Genomic DNA, 17,001 nt, shown 5'->3' on the forward strand with positions numbered 1-17,001 from the left:
TGCTGTTAGTTTTACACCAGATTTAACAGGATCTTCCAATTTTTGCCTCCTTAGTCCATAGAATAATTCTCTAAGGGTTTTGAGTTTAATCAGGATGTTTTTTACCAGATTATTAATGTGTTTAACACGGGCCTTTGTGTTCTCATAGTGGAACATTCTCATGGAGGCTCTGTCTTATTGCTGAATCATAAACTATGTCCTTAACTGAGACAAGTGAGGTCTGCTGCGCTTTACATGTTGTTCTATGTTTTGGATGAGTTGTTCGTGGGTTATTTGGCTAATTTAAACCAACCAACTGCTCCTGGGAAGGTTCACCACTGTTCCATGTTTTCTCCATTTGTGAATAATGCCTCAGTGTGGTTTGTAGACTGACAGATGTCAATGTCCGTGTTGCTTCTGAAAATCTTTTAGCCTACTTCATGTTGTCACACAGGTTCTATTTAAGTATGTAAAATATACTTATAAGGGTTTTGCTGTAACCAAGGTGGGCGTAGTTAGCGAAACTAAACCCAAACATATTATTATTCACAGTTCATTTATAATTTAACAGGGAAAAAGTTTTTCAGATGCTTTTTATCCCTTTAATAAATGAAATCATCCATTAAAATTGCATTTTGTGTTGACTGAGATTATTTTCGTCTTATATCCAAATTTGATTGATCTGAAACGCTTATGTGTGAAAAATGAAGCAAAACCAGAAAAAATCTGTAAGGTGTACATGTTTGTTTTTCTGCAGTTATGTTTTCTAACTCTGTCCTTTCAGGCATTTGTGCTCATGCCAAATGAACAGTCCGTAACTGGCCTCCTCTGGGCGTCGGTGCATGGCCATCTCACATTCAAAGAGCATAAACTCTTCCTGTACATTGTGAAAAAAGACTTGGTAATGACACCGGTAAGCATGAAAACATACTTCCCCCGGTTCCAGCTAAAATGCATATAAACCATGAAATATATAATAATTCTCACAGACTAGTCACACACTTTACATTAATAACTCTGTATTGAAGTCTGTGTTCGCCAAAAGATATTCTAAAGTTTTAATTTCAGCTCTGATCACTCCCGATGTTTGCGTTTCAGCTCAGGTTTTATAGATCTCTCATCGATGCAACGCCTCTGGTAAGTAACTCAAAACACTCCTGGATGGTTTGGTCACAGCCTTATTTAACTCCGCTGTCTAGTTGTGCCTTTTATTGTATGATCCTGAAAAGTTAGGATACCCTTCCTCAATTTGGCAGCTGCAAAAACATTACAACTATTTTCAACAAACAAGTAGGTGTCCAACTGTTGAGAACAATTTATTGAAGGTGGATAAGATCTGGTAGTTGGCAAATGTCCCAGCAGGTTTAGTGTGAAGGTTATAGTAAGAAGGTTCAATTGTGGACAGTTACATAAAGCTTAAAGTGCTCCATCTTGGACTCTGCAGGTCTCAGTTATGTTAATGGCATGAAGATTAGACTTGCAAGGAGAAACCTGTTCTCTATAGGAACGACATGGTATAAGCAAACTTTCATTTGAACTAACAATGCTTTAAGATCTCTTGAGCTTATAAATAATCTTCGATATAAAAATGACATTTCGCTGGATTCAAATGAATTCAGTGGAAACATCTAGTCAGTTTATTCTTTAATTTAAAGTAACCTGACCACACGCCAGACCTTTTCCTTTTCCCCACATCACTTTATGGTTCACACTCAGTCAGGACTGGACTCCACCTCCTGACCTCCACCTCACATCCACTTTCTGGAAAACTTTCCTGCTTTGATGCTGCTGCTTTTAAACATGCTGCGTTTCGTTTGCACTCACACGGACTCCTTTGGAATAGAGATTGATAGGAGCTTGATATGGGTCTATGTATATTTCAGTAAAGCCTTTTTAACATCTCTGCACAGGCTACTCATGTATTAGAATTAAACCTCTCTGCCTGCCTACTTAAAGGTCAAACATATTGGTGACCTTTTAATGCCAAGCTGCTCTTTGTGTGCTCAAAGTGAAGAGCCCGTACAAGACGCTTTGCTTTGAAGATACACCTCCTAAACTTTTCTGTACCAAAAGTTATACACTGTAGGTCACAGAAGGGATTGAAGGCGTCCTTAATTTTGCCTGTTTACCAAAACGTTTTATTTTTGTGTTTTGTTAGCAACATTTAGTTAAATTACTGTGGAACTGGGGTAATAAATGGAGGAAAAGCAGAAATAATGTGCATCTCTGGTTGTTTTCAATGCTGACGCTGGGACAGAACATGAAAGATGATGGAACGAGTATAATCTACATCCAGAACATCTCACCAAGCGACACCATTAAACTCAGGGAAGCTTTGAGAAGCATCGGTTCTGTTAGAAACTTCCTGCCACTTCTTAACAAGGTATTAAACCGACATTTACACATCCATGTTCATATTTATGTAAAGAAGGAGGCCTAATGTATTTCTTTCTGTGTTTTCAGGTTTTTGTTGAATTTGAGACGGTTTATGATGCAGATCGCCTCGGAGTTTGGTACAGCCTCATGAGAGTGGGCTTCCTCCACACAGTCAACAGGCTGAAAGTACCACGAAGCAAAAATAAATCACAACGTAAGGAAATACTAAATTATGCTGCTTTAATATTAATATTTTCTGAAATGTATTTATTTTTTTATTACTACATGTTTTTAAGGAGACCTATAGGAGAAAAAGAGAACTATGACTGGAAAAAAGTAGGAAAATATCACCATAAACTGAGAATACAAGATAAAAATTGATCAAAGTCATTAATTTAGCACCTACACAGGAAGAAGCATATTTATGGCAAAAAAGGAATGCAATGTCAAAAGCTTAGCAGCATCATAGTGCAATGCCAAAGACGAATACATCCTTGAACATAGCCGTTTCTGTTTGTACAGACAAACACAGATTCAAATATCTAAACGTTCCTTCTGACGTGATCAACAAATGGATCAAAATACGTAAAACATAAGTGGATGAATGATGAGGAGAATATCCGATTTCCTCTTGGTAAAGACACCAAACCGTATGCCTCTTTTCTGTGCGTTGGCCGGCTCCACTCAGCCCATTTTGCAAGCATTTTCATTACTGGGTTTTCCAGCTGGGTACCTGCTCAGCAGCAGGTCCCATTGGGGCTTAGCAGGACCGAAATGTGACGTGAACAGACTGCTGTTCACTGATTGGCCAGGGCGGTCAGCGGTATGTTGGCGGCTGCTTGAAGGAGAGACGAGATATGGTGAGGCCGAGGTAGCGTAGAGAATGTCAAGTCACGGATTTTACCGCCACAGTACCGGGGAAAATTCAAACTCGAGCGACTACAAAACTATTGAGGACCATAGTTATGAAGGATTGGTCCTTCATACAACTAAAAGACGTGTAAGTGTTTATTTTGCTTTGTATGTTTGTACTTGAAACTTATTTCATGTTTGGTAGGTTCAGATCGAACGATTAGACAGTAACGTTTAATAGCGACACAACGCCGGCGGCTGGAGGCGGGGCTTCAATTCATAACTCCTGCTTTCAGTGAGTTCATGGAAACACATCAGGTTCTGTGCTGAGTAGAGTTGGGATGAGCGGAGTGGAGGTGTTCGGAGCTGGACCCATTACTGGAAAAGAGGCACATGTTGGCTTGCTAGTATACAGGTCCTTCTCAAAATATTAGCATATTGTGATAAAGTTCATTATTTTCCATAATGTCATGATGAAAATTTAACATTCATATATTTTAGATTCATGGCACACTAACTGAAATATTTCAGGTCTTTTATTGTCTTAATACGGATGATTTTGGCATACAGCTCATGAAAACCCAAAATTCCTATCTCACAAAATTAGCATATCATTAAAAGGGTCTCTAAACGAGCTATGAACCTAATCATCTGAATCAACGAGTTAACTCTAAACACCTGCAAAAGATTCCTGAGGCCTTTAAAACTCCCAGCCTGGTTCATCACTCAAAACCCCAATCATGGGTAAGACTGCCGACCTGACTGCTGTCCAGAAGGCCACTATTGACACCCTCAAGCAAGAGGGTAAGACACAGAAAGACATTTCTGAACGAATAGGCTGTTCCCAGAGTGCTGTATCAAGGCACCTCAGTGGGAAGTCTGTGGGAAGGAAAAAGTGTGGCAGAAAACGCTGCACAACGAGAAGAGGTGACCGGACCCTGAGGAAGATTGTGGAGAAGGGCCGATTCCAGACCTTGGGGGACCTGCGGAAGCAGTGGACTGAGTCTGGAGTAGAAACATCCAGAACCACCGTGCACAGGCGTGTGCAGGAAATGGGCTACAGGTGCCGCATTCCCCAGACCTGGGCTACAGAGAAGCAGCACTGGACTGTTGCTCAGTGGTCCAAAGTACTTTTTTCGGATGAAAGCAAATTCTGCATGTCATTCGGAAATCAAGGTGCCAGAGTCTGGAGGAAGACTGGGGAGAAGGAAATGCCAAAATGCCAGAAGTCCAGTGTCAAGTACCCACAGTCAGTGATGGTCTGGGGTGCCGTGTCAGCTGCTGGTGTTGGTCCACTGTGTTTTATCAAGGGCAGGGTCAATGCAGCTAGCTATCAGGAGATTTTGGAGCACTTCATGCTTCCATCTGCTGAAAAGCTTTATGGAGATGAAGATTTCATTTTTCAGCACGACCTGGCACCTGCTCACAGTGCCAAAACCACTGGTAAATGGTTTACTGACCCTGGTATCACTGTGCTCAATTGGCCTGCCAACTCTCCTGACCTGAAACCCATAGAGAATCTGTGGGATATTATGAAGAGAACGTTGAGAGACTCAAGACCCAACACTCTGGATGAGCTAAAGGCCGCTATCGAAGCATCCTGGGCCTCCATAAGACCTCAGCAGTGCCACAGGCTGATTGCCTCCATGCCACGCCGCATTGAAGCAGTCATTTCTGCAAAAGGATTCCCGACCAAGTATTGAGTGCATAACTGTACATGATTATTTGAAGGTTGACGTTTTTTGTATTAAAAACACTTTTCTTTTATTGGTCGGATGAAATATGCTAATTTTGTGAGATAGGAATTTCGGGTTTTCATGAGCTGTATGCCAAAATCATCCGTATTAAGACAATAAAATACCTGAAATATTTCAGTTAGTGTGCAATGAATCTAAAATATATGAATGTTAAATTTTCATCATGACATTATGGAAAATAATGAATTTTATCACAATATGCTAATATTTTGAGAAGGACCTGTATTGTCAAACATCTGCCCACAAATGTAATATAAACAGGGGAGTATAAAGCAAAGACACTTTGCCAAAATTCCGAAGAGTTTGGGAAAAGCTGTTTTCCCAAACCAGGACCTGTTTTTGTACATTTAAGCTATTGTTTAATAAGTGCCCCAAGCAGACTCTAAAATGACCAGATTGTTGCTGTTTTACCAGCAAGAACTTTCTTAAAGAACGTGTTTACAGGAATTAGGATACCAGAGGTTTCTTGTGATCGGGGGGCTGTTTAAAGGGGTTCACACAATGTTTTTCATCTAAAAAACAAAAAACGATGTTTAACCTGTAATGGAACATACAGACCTTATTTGCTCTGATATTTTATCACTTCCCTAATAAAAAGTAACCAAACACTCTGTTTGTTTTTGTTTCTGCAGCACCAAAACAGCCACTGAAAGCTCTGCCAGAAAGTGAGGAGAGGCTCTCTGAGGCTCAAATACCAAAAGGAAAGTACATCATTCCTCAGAGCACCACTCCGCCTTTTTGGGTCACCATGATAACTGCACCCTATGTTTTCCCAACTGTGTGTCCTTGGTTTAACATCCCCAGTAAGAGAAGTCAAGATGCAGACATACCAGACTCTCTGCCAGACTTTCTGTTGGTAACTTTGACTGATGCTGTTTATTTTTCTCTCTCAGAGTTTCTGACAGTCAGAGGAGAAATACAGGTTTTGGTGAGGCCTCTTTTTCCTTTATAAGAAATCAAAATCTTAATGTGTTTTTTTTTGCAAAAAAGAAGAGAAACTTATGCATATGAGTGAAAGCGGAACTGACTGAACTTCCAGTGTTTATGAATCAGTTGAAGCATTTCTTCTCTTTTGGTTTTCTTATTTTCTCTGAACTTTACGTCCCGTAGACGCCTCCTCCTTCAGCCTCCAAGTTCTCCACCATCATGTTGACTGGTTTACCAGAAGGAAACTACAAACATGAGGATGTCGCGAAGCTCGTGTGGCGCTATTTCCCCAAACAGAACCTTCAGACTCTCTATTACAACATCTTGGTCCTTCCACTGCAGAGGAGGGTAAGGAACTGTTTCTGCACACCGATTCATGCATTAATGTTGCCTAATGCACCAATGTCAGAGCCTAATGGTTGGTGTGGTCTTATAGCACTAATATTGCTTTATTTAGTTTTCTTGTTTGTGAAAAGATGAGATGAAATTCAAGAAACTGCCGCAAGTTGTGGCTCAAACTTATTTCTGAGGAGTAATTGTTTGCTCATTTACATGAGGTCTCAGGTTATTGTAATGTTTAATGACCAATTAAACCTTCAATAACTGACTCTGTAAACATTGCTATTGCTAATTCTTGGCCAGTCAGTGGCTCAGCATTAATGACTCGGTTGTAATTCAGTTTTTCTACCCGCGGGTGGGATGCTTTGATCATGTCAATTTCAAGGCCAGGCGAGTTTATTTGCATAGCATCAATCATGGAGCATTTTGTATGAGCTGCCTGATTGATTTTTCTTTCCCTACAAACACCAGTAGACAACAGTATAATCTAACCTCTTGAAAATGTAAGCATGCACTTGGCTTTCTGACTTGTTTTAGCAGGATTCCCTTTATTGTTATCAGGATTTTAAGATGGATTGACTTCGCAATAGTCATTATGTGGACTTTGAATGTAGGTCTAAGTCCTTAAGTTTATTTTGTTCTCTTTGATATTTAGCCTTGAGTCTAGCTGAGTGTTGATCTTTAACCTTGAATTTCTGAAATCAATGACTTCAGTCTTGTCTGCATTGAATTGAGGGCAATTCTAACCTATTCAGTCACTGAAATTATGATCACACTGACTCAGGAACTGCAAGAGACAGTAGAAATATAAAATGTGTGTCATCAGCATATGTTTGGTAAAAGATGTAATATTCCATAAATATGAACTAGGGAAAGGATATAAAGTGGTCCGAAAACAGAGCCCTGAGGGGCCCCATATGTGAAAATTAAATCACTTGTTGAAGCTGGAGACACAAACTTTTTTTGTTAACATTAAAAAACTGTTTTCATAAAGACTTAAGTTTTAGGAGGATGGAGTGTTCAAATATCGGCAAAAAAAGAGCGAATAGCTAACATGATGGTCTTCTTACTGTGTTGTTTACTTCTTCAGAAGTAAACATGGTCCATTAAAATTACTTGTATATGTTATAAACCCTCTTTGGCTGCAATTAAAACCCTGATGAGTTTCGGAAACTAGTTGTTGCACAGGAAGACGAGTTTATGATGAATGCACAGAAAGGATTGTTACCGTGTTTCCATGTCCCTGTGGTATGAAGACCAACCATGCTGCTGAGCAGAATGCTCAAATAAAGCACAGTAGATATGGAAAATAATGCCCTAGTGTCAGTTGCAACAAAATGAATCCAGCAGACATAGAAATATATTTTTTCCTTAAAGTTACAGTTTGGAAACATCAGCTGGAATGTATTTTTTAAACGAACCTTTGGGTTTTCCTTCTGCTGCCTTTTACCAATAGGCCTTTGTGTTTTTCTGTGACTGGGAGGCGTGCTGCAGTTTTGTCTCAGATTGTGTCAAAAATCCCATTTCTGTTGGCGGCTGCCTTCTCAGCGTCCACTTCGTGTTTGACGACATGCATCCTGGATGCAGTGAGGTATGGATACCAAGGAAAATTATCTGAGCGATGCTCTTTAGGCTTTAACTTTGGCAGGAAATTCATTCTGTTTTATTTAATTTTCAGCTTGTTGGGTAACTTGTAGTTTTCCCCTCTATCTGTGCGGTTTTGTCTTTACAGGAAAGGATGTACAGAAATCTGATGAAATGGAGCAATGGCGTAAGTTATAATTATTATTTTTTTGATACACAGTCGGTTGAATAAAGCGGTGTGCTTTGATAATCTCCTGGTTTTGTATTTTCAGTATGTTCCAGAGTTTTTCTTGCTGGAGAAGCGGCTGCTGAGTGTGGAGACCTATGAAACGAATGTGGATCTCATTAAGACTGTCATGAAGGAAGTGGCCATCATCGCCAGTTTTGTCAGCATCCTGCCACTCACCAACCGGGTACAATAACCCGAACGCCTGCATACGTCACATTAAAATGCAGCAGCTTTCAGATTATTTTGCCAAAAGAAAACCATCTTTAATTGTTTTTCAAGAACAATAATCGCTTCATTCAGCTGGACACTGCCAGGGTCGAGATCACATTTAATACATTTAAAGATGATGTTCAGTTTTATCCTCTATACTAATACATTTAACAGTAATTAGAGTAAAAATATGTTGTGTTTATTCTTTTTGAATCTTGCTGTTTAGTTAACTGTATATAGTAGTGATGAAAACAAAACAGAAACATACAGTTAGCCAGGTTTTATAAATGAGAATGTCTTCATTAATTTAAAACAATTTAAGCTTGTTATGATTGCACTTAAAGTAATGCCATGTTTTACACGTTGATGATTTCTTCTCACAGATTTGCATTGAGATGGCCTCAGCCAGTGGTGTTGCAAAGGTGCTGCAGGCGATGCCTTTGAGGAACGATTTGTCTACATATGCTTGGTACGTTGTCAGTAATTTGGGGGTTTGACATCAAAGTTAATGAGTAGATAATTACTAACTGAGGTCCTGAGAGGCTGCCTGAGAAATTCACAAAGTGCATTTTCAAGAGATAAAAGGGTTTTTGTGTTGAGGAAAACATGTTGGCCAAGGTGTCGAGGGTTTTTAGCACAAAGTGTTATTAATCACTTCAATTCAGAATGGAGACTCGGGTTTATGACGAGCTGCCCAGACTATACCAATGAATTGGGGGTGTCTGAAATTTTGAAGCAAGATCTTTGATGCGTCAAGCTAAGTGGGCTGACCTTAAGCTCTCACGGGGTGCTGCTTGCTCCTCCCAAAGAACCTATTTGTAAAATTGTGCAGCGAAAGGATTTGACAAAGGCCAAATTGTGACGCCAGAGGACTGGGTCAGAACATCATCCCAGCAGGTCTTGTGGGGTGTTCCTGGTCTCCAGCCATCAGAAGTGGTTCCAGCCAGGAATGATGGTGAGGCTTGTTGATGCATGTGGGATGCGAAGGATGACCCGCGTAGTCCGATCCAACAGACAAGTTGATGTAGCTGAAATTGCTGAGGAAGTTGATGCTGATTCTGGTAGAAAGGTGTCAAATACAGAGTGAAATACATTTTATTATCCTAGTGGTGTCCATGCTCACCCCAAGTCCACAGCAGAAAGAACCAACAATGAGCATCAGAACTGGACCATTGAGTAATGGAAGTAGTTGGCTTGATCTTATTCTTTCACATCACATGGATGGCCGGGTTCTTGTGCGTCGCCTACCTAAGGAACACATGGCGCCAGGATGTACTGAGGGAAGGAGGTTGTGTGGTGCTGTGGGCAATCTTGGATCTTGCCATCCATGTGAGTTTTACTTTGACATGTACAGTACCTCATACTTAAGCAATGGTTTGTACCATATACAACGTTTCATGAAACAATATTCCTTTATGGATGTGGCCTCTTTTAGTAGATAATTCACCCTGCCCTTCAAATGTCCTGGATCTCATTCCAATCGAGTTTCTTTAGGATGTGCAGAGAAAACAAGTCAAGCCTGATCTCCACCTAGAGTCTTCTAGGACTTGCAGGATATTCTGGTAACGTCCTTGCGCCAGATACCACAGGACACCTTCAGGGGTCAAGGGCAGCCCAAGCCCCTTTTGGTTGCCTAAAGGAGAACAATGCATATTATGTAGCTGATTGTAATTTAATGAATGATCAGTGTTTTTGCTTTAATGCACAAAAAGGAAGAGCAGGAATAATGGTATTTGAGAGGAAAAGAATTATGTGTATAGCAACCACTTTTTCTTTTTGGTTAAAATAATCAAGTTTTTTTTTTTTCCCTTGACAGGAGCAAGGTTGGGCGTATTGAGTGGTAAGTATCACCTTTTTAATATGTCTGTGAAGCAAAGGAAGCCTGTAATGATGCCACTGAGCTACATCTAATGGCCAGGTGAATATTTATTTGCAGCAACTGACTTGATATGTCCTTTTTGATTTCTAGTGTGAAGGATCTAAATCGGCGTCTAAAAGAGACCAGTGAGATCAAGATAAACCTTGAAGCAGCGACACCAGAAGTCAGCGCTGAGCCTCCTGCTTTGAAAACAGGAGCAAATATTGTCCTGTCGGAGCCTCATAACGATGTCGCCCGTGCTACCTCTACTGTACCAGCGGCCTTCATTAAATCCACAATGTGTACATCTGAATCAAAGCCGGAGGATAGAGCCGCTGAACCTCCTGATGTAGTCCTGGATTCCAAAGCTGAAACGGCCTCAACAACACAAGAATGTCAACCTTGCGAGAAGATTTCAGTTGTAGCAGGTAACTCAACTGTACAACTGATTTAGAACTAGAGGTTGTTTTAAGACAAAAGGTGTCTATCAGATGCCAAGACGTGTCGTTTAAGCTCCTAGCTACATGAGCATAGATTTACCTTCAGATTGAAAGCACTTTAGTGCCTTAATCAAGAGGAGTGGACGGGCAAAAAGGAGATGGAGATCGATAAGATGATTGGTGCAGAGCGTCCTCAGGTATTGACACATGAAACTGGTCTGCTTTAGTAAAGGGAGAGTTAATCCAGAAAGCAAATCTTTCCATTCAGCGGTTGATCTATGTTCCAACCCTTAGTTATGACAGTGACATTGGAGGCACAAGCAGCTGGAAAAATCAAATGCTACTCCACTGGCAACCGGTCCAGGGTGCACCCTACCCCTCTCCCAATGACCTAAAGATAAGAACCAGCTTCCTGTCGACCCTGCACAGAAAATCGGGTTTAGACGATGGATGGATGGATGAATGGAGGGATATGCCACCAAGAGAGCAGTGCTCACCGAAACGTGTCTCTTGCAAAGAAGACCTTGTGTCTCAATAAGATTTACCTGTAATAAATCCTGCCATCACGCATTACCTGGTGGAAACAGAGGCTGGGGACTCGGGGTCGGACTCTTTCATCACCCAGGCTGAAGTCACCAAGGTGGTTAAAAAGCTCCGCGGTGGCAAGGCTTCGGGGGTGGATGAGATCCGCCCTGAGTACTTCAAGTCTCTGGATGTTGTGAGGCTGTCATGGTTGACACGCCTCTTCAACATTGCGTGGCGGTCGGGGACAGTGCCTCTGGACTGGCAGATTGGGGTGTTGGTCCCCCTTCATAAGAAGGGTGACCGGAGGGTGTGTTCCAACTACAGGGGGATCACACTCCTCAGCCTCCCTGGTAAGGCCTACGCCAGGGTATTGGAGAGGAGAGTCCGGCCAATAGTCGAACCTCGGCTTCAGGAGGAACAGTGTGGTTTTCGTCCCGGCCGTGGAACACTGGACCAGCTCTATACCCTCTACAGGGTACTCGAGGGTTCATGGGAGTTTGCCCAACTGGTTCACATGTGTTTTGTGGACCTGGAGAAAGCATTGGACTGTGTCCCTCGTGATGCCCTGTGGGGGGTGCTCCAGGAGTATGGAATCGGGGGCGCTTTACTAGGGGCCATCCGGTCCCTGTACAAGCGGAGCAGGAGTTTGGTCCGCATTGCCGGCACTAAGTCGGACCTGTTCCCGGTGCATGTTGGACTCCGGCAGGGCTGCCCTTTGTCACCAGTCCTGTTCATAACTTTTATGGACAGGATTTCTAGGTGCAGCCAAGAGCCGGAGGGGGTCTGGTTTGGGGACCAGTGGATTTCGTCTCTTCTTTTTGCGGATGACGTGGTCCTGCTGGACTCCTCTAGCCAAGACCTATAGCATGCGCTGGGGTGGTTCGCAGCCGAGTGTAAAGCGGCTGGGATGAAGATCAGCTCCTCCAAGTCCAAGGCCATGGTTCTCGACCGGAAAAGGGTGGCTTGACCTCTTCAGGTTGGAGGGGAGTTCCTGCCTCAAGTGGAGGAGTTTAAGTATCTCGGGGTCTTATCTCGGGAGATTGACAGACAGATCGGTGCGGCTGTCGCAGTAATGGGGGCGCTGTGCCGGTCCGTTGTGGTGAAGAGAGAGCTGAGCCAAAAAGCAAAACTCTCAATTTACCGGTCGGTCTACGTTCCTACCCTCACCTATGGCCATGAACTTTGGGTCATGACCGAAAGAACGAGATCCCGGATACAAGCGGCTGAAATGAGCTTCCTCCGTAGGGTGGCCGGGCATCTATACTGGATGCCTCCTGGACGCCTTCCTCGGGAGGTGTTCCAGGCACGTCCCACCGGGAGGAAGCCCAGGACACGCTGGAGGGACTATGTCTCTCGGCTGGCCTGGGAACGCCTTGGGCTTCCCCCGTAGGAGCTGGAGGAGGTGTCTGGGGAGAGGGACGTCTGGGCGTCTCTGCTGAGTCTGCTGCCCCCGCAACCCGGTCCCGGATAAAGCAGAAGACGACGAGTACGAAAAAAGGGGATAGGGTAAAGAACCTAACTACTGTGAACATGCTTAACCTAACAAATGGCATCAACAAAAGTCAGTTAAGATATTTTGGGCAGTGATAAGGATGCCTCTCTAGACACCTTTCTTGGGAGATGTTTTTAGACAAGTCCTGCTGGAAGGAAACCTTGTTGCAGATATGAGTTGCCAAGGAAATGATATGGCTTGGGATTGCCTCAGTGTAGCTGGGGAGGGATCTTTGACTAACCTGTTGAATGGATGAATAAGTAGATGTTTCCAAATGGACCAGAAGAGCATTAAAAATGTCTGTTTACACTGCTTTCCTAAGAGACGATAACCAGAAAATATTTGTACACAAAACAATCAGACAAAGAAATAATCATCCAATTGTCTTTCTGCAGTTGTCAATAACAATAATAACTTTCCTTTTCCTTTCTTTTCTTTTAGATTCTGACAAGAAGACCCAAACGGACCCGCTTTCAGCTGTAAGCAGTGTTTCAGACATGTCCACTGAAGCGTCTTTGTCTGTCAAACTTGAGCCACCAGCTGGTTTAGATTCCTGTCTTACTGCTGGAGAGAGGCTCAGAAGTCTGCTGCGTCCACAAAACATCCGTAAGACGTCTTTGGGATCTGTTTAAAGTCAGGCATTTAAAAACTAGTATAATTCCTGCTCAACTTTTTTACTGTTCTTCACAGGTTGTCTTGCCCATAATATCATCATGTCCCCAAAAGTAAGTTCTCATACCACTTATGTATTTTTAGGAAGTCTTAATGTTTTGTGTGTGGATACAAAGAGCAGGTGGCTGGACTCACGCAGTTTCCCGCTTGCTTGACCCTTTCTCAAGACTAAAAGGTTGGAAATGAAAAAATCCAATCTTTTTAGACCCTTGAATGCACCATGAGTAAGACACAGCGTGGCACCAACTCTCTTCAGTGAGCATGCCGTTACAGAGTGAAGAAGACTAAAATATAGCTATTTTCAGTGTCGGTGAGGTTTCAAAATGAAATCCGAGGAAGATCTAATAAACTCTTTTCCACATGTGGAGACTTATCTGGAGCCTTAGGTAGTCAGAGAAGGCGTGTGGGAGTTAAACTCAAAGTAGTTAACAGGGCTGAGATATAAAGCCCAACAGTAACAAAAAACATTTTAATTCAAGTGACTCAGACTCCAACCATCCTTCTATCAGGAGGACAAAATCAATACATGTTGCAGAACTAATCTACATAATCCAACAGTACGAGGAAGCTTTTTATTGACCAGTTCAGTTCCAAAACAAACCTTCAGTTTTTCAAAATTCACAACCAAACATATCTGCAGAAACATCCCAAAACTTCTAAAACAAGAAAAATACAAATCCATCCAGCAGAAAGATGAGAATATAAGCTGTTTAAAAAATAAAACAATTTGAGCAACGCTCTTGTAACAAACTATTCAGAGGAAAGTGATCAGACTTTGTGGTGCTTACTCTAAACTCAAAGCAGTTTTTCTACTTCCTGTTTCCTGTAGATGAGTGTTAATTGGTGATCATTTTGCAGCATACAGCTGCCTCGTTGGGTACTCCTGCCTTTCCAACCTGAGCTAATTTTAACTCACCTCTTTCTTTACCAGCCCTTTTCACTTCAGTCCAGGCTTTTATTAATAACCGACCTGCCACAGTATGAGGACGGCTGCTACACTGAGAGCGGCCTCAGCGATCTGCTTCACAAATTTGGATTTCAGTATAAGGACAAAAATATCTACGTGATTCCTCAGGCATGCATGGTAGGCTCGGCATATAACCCTTACAGGGATGAGTCATTTATTTGATTAAACTGATCATTGCGGGTCTAAATGTGTGTTTGTTTGTGTCTTCCAGGCTTTTGCCCTTATGCCAAGTTATGAGAATGCAAAGGATGTTTTCCTAGCTGCGAAACAGTGCTTGCTTTTCAATGGATCTAAACTCGGTGTGGAGATCGTGAGCAGTGGGATTCTAATGACACCAGTAAGTAGGCTGAAAATATACCAAGTTGTTTTTAGTATGTATTTCATGTCTCCAAACCAAGCTAATAGATAAGAATTGGATAAAAAAAACAATAATTCCTGCTGTTTAAATAACCCCATAACAGATTTCAAGGATGCCTTGTATATGGTGGAAACAATTAATCGGATTAATTAATTATTGAAATAATTGTCAACTAATTCAGTAATCGAATAATCGTTAACTGGAGTAAAACGGACTCTAAAACATGCTGTTAGCTGAAATAACAACCCGCTCAGAGCAGCAATTAGATCAAAATTACACAAAAAATATATATACATTTTGCATTTAAGATGAAAAACCTTTGTCTGTAAATATGGGCTATCCAGAACGTTTTGCTATCCGATCATTAATCGATTAATCAAAAAGATAGTCGACAGAATAATCGATTAGCAAAATAAATATTATTTACAGCTCTAGTCTGTATTTTCTGCTTTCTGCTCTCGGTGGAGGTGGACGCTTTTTCTCTGTCTCCCACCCCCTCCCATATCTGCCCTGCTTCAGCTCTGTGTCTTGTCTTTGGAGCCTCTTCTTGCATATCTTCCAAATTCTTAGTTATGGATTTGGTCAGCTGGTCTCTCAATGCAATTGATCAAATTTTCTGGAGGAGAAGACAGGGGTCGGGAGAGCCCACTTGCCCGGACGGGACATTTTTCTCCGGATACACGATGGACTCCTGGCAGAAGTGGAGGATTGTGTGTCTGTCGATAATGTCAGTCGAGGATGTGGAAGATGTGTATATAATTGGATGTTTGATATCAGGATTTCTGCTTTTTGGAGTCAGCGGTTACCTGGCATATCGAGAAATTCAGAGAATGTCAGCAGCTGTTCTGGCCATTGTGACGCTGCCTGGCATGTATGAAGGGATCTTCAGAGCGATCAACACTCAGACTGAGATGTTACGTGAGCTGAATCACAGACTGGATGTGATCCTTACACAGGATTGCAGGCAGGTTGCGGTTCCTGGACTCAGGGGTGAAATGGGATAAATCTTGGAGAAAGTTGTTCGCTCGGATCTGGCAGAAAGACCAGGAATTTGGCTGTTTGGATTCGCCTTTGAGAAGCACCAGCGAGACTCTCAAGGCCGACGGAAAATTAAGAGTCAGCCTAACCCAAATAATTATTGTTTTTCTGAATCTGGCTCCCCTGCGCGGCCTTGATGGCTGGCTATCTTCAACTTCTCCTGGAAGTTATGTAAACATGACGCTCTGCTCCCTCTGCCCCCTCCCTTCCCTGAGGACATCTGTGGACCTGCTCAGAACTTTGTGGCCGGTTGATGAACCTTCCAACGAACCATCAAGGACAATGGCCTCTGTGACAGTGCTTCATGGACTTACTTGCACACACTCACTTGCACACACACACATGCTCAAGATAAACATTTGCACCCCCTCACACCACCTTCACCGTTCCCGGCATGATGTTGTTTTGTCAACTTGTTGCTTCTTTGTGCTGAGGTTTTTTGCAATCTCAAACTGTATCCTGCTAAGGATAAAGTGTGAAATATGATTTTTTCCCTCTACTTACCTAATGTGGCCTCTTTTCTCATCTAGCAAGGGCAGCGCCTGTGAGTGGGCAGCAAAGCCTCGGTGACCCGTCCCCCCATTGTCTTGTGTCATGATGTATGTTTGGATGGGTTGTACTGGAATTCTAATTTCCCCTCGGGGATCAATAAAGTATCTTTGAATTGAATTGAATTTTAGTTCCATTCTTCTGAATTTCTAGAAATCAGTCATTTATGTAGCAGGTCTTAAAGTATAAACAACAGTGCTGAAGTATGTAAAATATCCCCTGGTATCATGGTGGCTGTAACTAGAAAGGCTTGAATGCAATTCAATTAAATATTCAATTAAATATTCAATTAAATACATAGTAATATATAGTAAATTAAAATGTTGGAATCGATCGTACTGCGCTGAATCAAAACCTCCAGCAGAACCTGGTTCAGTGAAAGCAACCCACAGAGCAGACACTAAAAACACAGACAAACTGAAGCAGGAGTACTTTCTATGTTAAAGAAAGTATGAAGCTACAGCTTCATTCATGTTCAGTAATGATTTCTACTACTATTTATTAAGTCATATAATTTATTTTGGTGTGTTTTGTTTGCCTGTCGTTTTGCTGCTGCTGGACACAATTTCCCAAGTGAGGAGCAAGTAAAGAATAATGTTATTGAGTTCTGTTTTCTATATTTAAGTGTTTTTCAAATATCAAACGTCAGAAACACTAGACACTGAGCTCCTTCTGTTTGGTAATTTTATTTTGTTCTTGTTTCAGTTTGGATTTTATAAATCTCTAATGGAAACGATCAACATTGTAAGTAACCACACATTTCCCCCCAAAAATAATCCAGTTTATTCTTCTTGTATGAATGTATTTACATCATAACTTGGTTTCTTAAATCATTCATGCCGTTAAATG

At 41.9% G+C, this 17,001-nt stretch overlaps 1 protein-coding gene across 1 annotated transcript in view; it reads left to right on the plus strand.

Moving 5' to 3' along the window:
- LOC124880732 overlaps positions 1–17,001 on the plus strand; it is a 60,319-nt gene that overhangs the window by 15,282 nt on the left and 28,036 nt on the right. The window contains exons 11-28 of the mRNA XM_047386047.1: positions 764–892; positions 1,078–1,116; positions 2,237–2,362; positions 2,443–2,569; positions 5,597–5,767; positions 5,858–5,892; positions 6,075–6,239; positions 7,687–7,821; positions 7,963–8,001; positions 8,087–8,227; positions 8,637–8,722; positions 10,070–10,093; positions 10,223–10,539; positions 13,010–13,174; positions 13,259–13,293; positions 14,172–14,324; positions 14,419–14,544; positions 16,858–16,896. Of these exons, the coding sequence (XP_047242003.1) occupies positions 764–892; positions 1,078–1,116; positions 2,237–2,362; positions 2,443–2,569; positions 5,597–5,767; positions 5,858–5,892; positions 6,075–6,239; positions 7,687–7,821; positions 7,963–8,001; positions 8,087–8,227; positions 8,637–8,722; positions 10,070–10,093; positions 10,223–10,539; positions 13,010–13,174; positions 13,259–13,293; positions 14,172–14,324; positions 14,419–14,544; positions 16,858–16,896 (2,052 nt within the window). The remainder of the gene's footprint in view (positions 1–763; positions 893–1,077; positions 1,117–2,236; positions 2,363–2,442; positions 2,570–5,596; positions 5,768–5,857; positions 5,893–6,074; positions 6,240–7,686; positions 7,822–7,962; positions 8,002–8,086; positions 8,228–8,636; positions 8,723–10,069; positions 10,094–10,222; positions 10,540–13,009; positions 13,175–13,258; positions 13,294–14,171; positions 14,325–14,418; positions 14,545–16,857; positions 16,897–17,001) is intronic.

This window comes from Girardinichthys multiradiatus, chromosome 14, assembly GCF_021462225.1.
Source record: "Girardinichthys multiradiatus isolate DD_20200921_A chromosome 14, DD_fGirMul_XY1, whole genome shotgun sequence".
Classification (NCBI taxonomy): Eukaryota; Metazoa; Chordata; class Actinopteri; order Cyprinodontiformes; family Goodeidae; genus Girardinichthys; species Girardinichthys multiradiatus.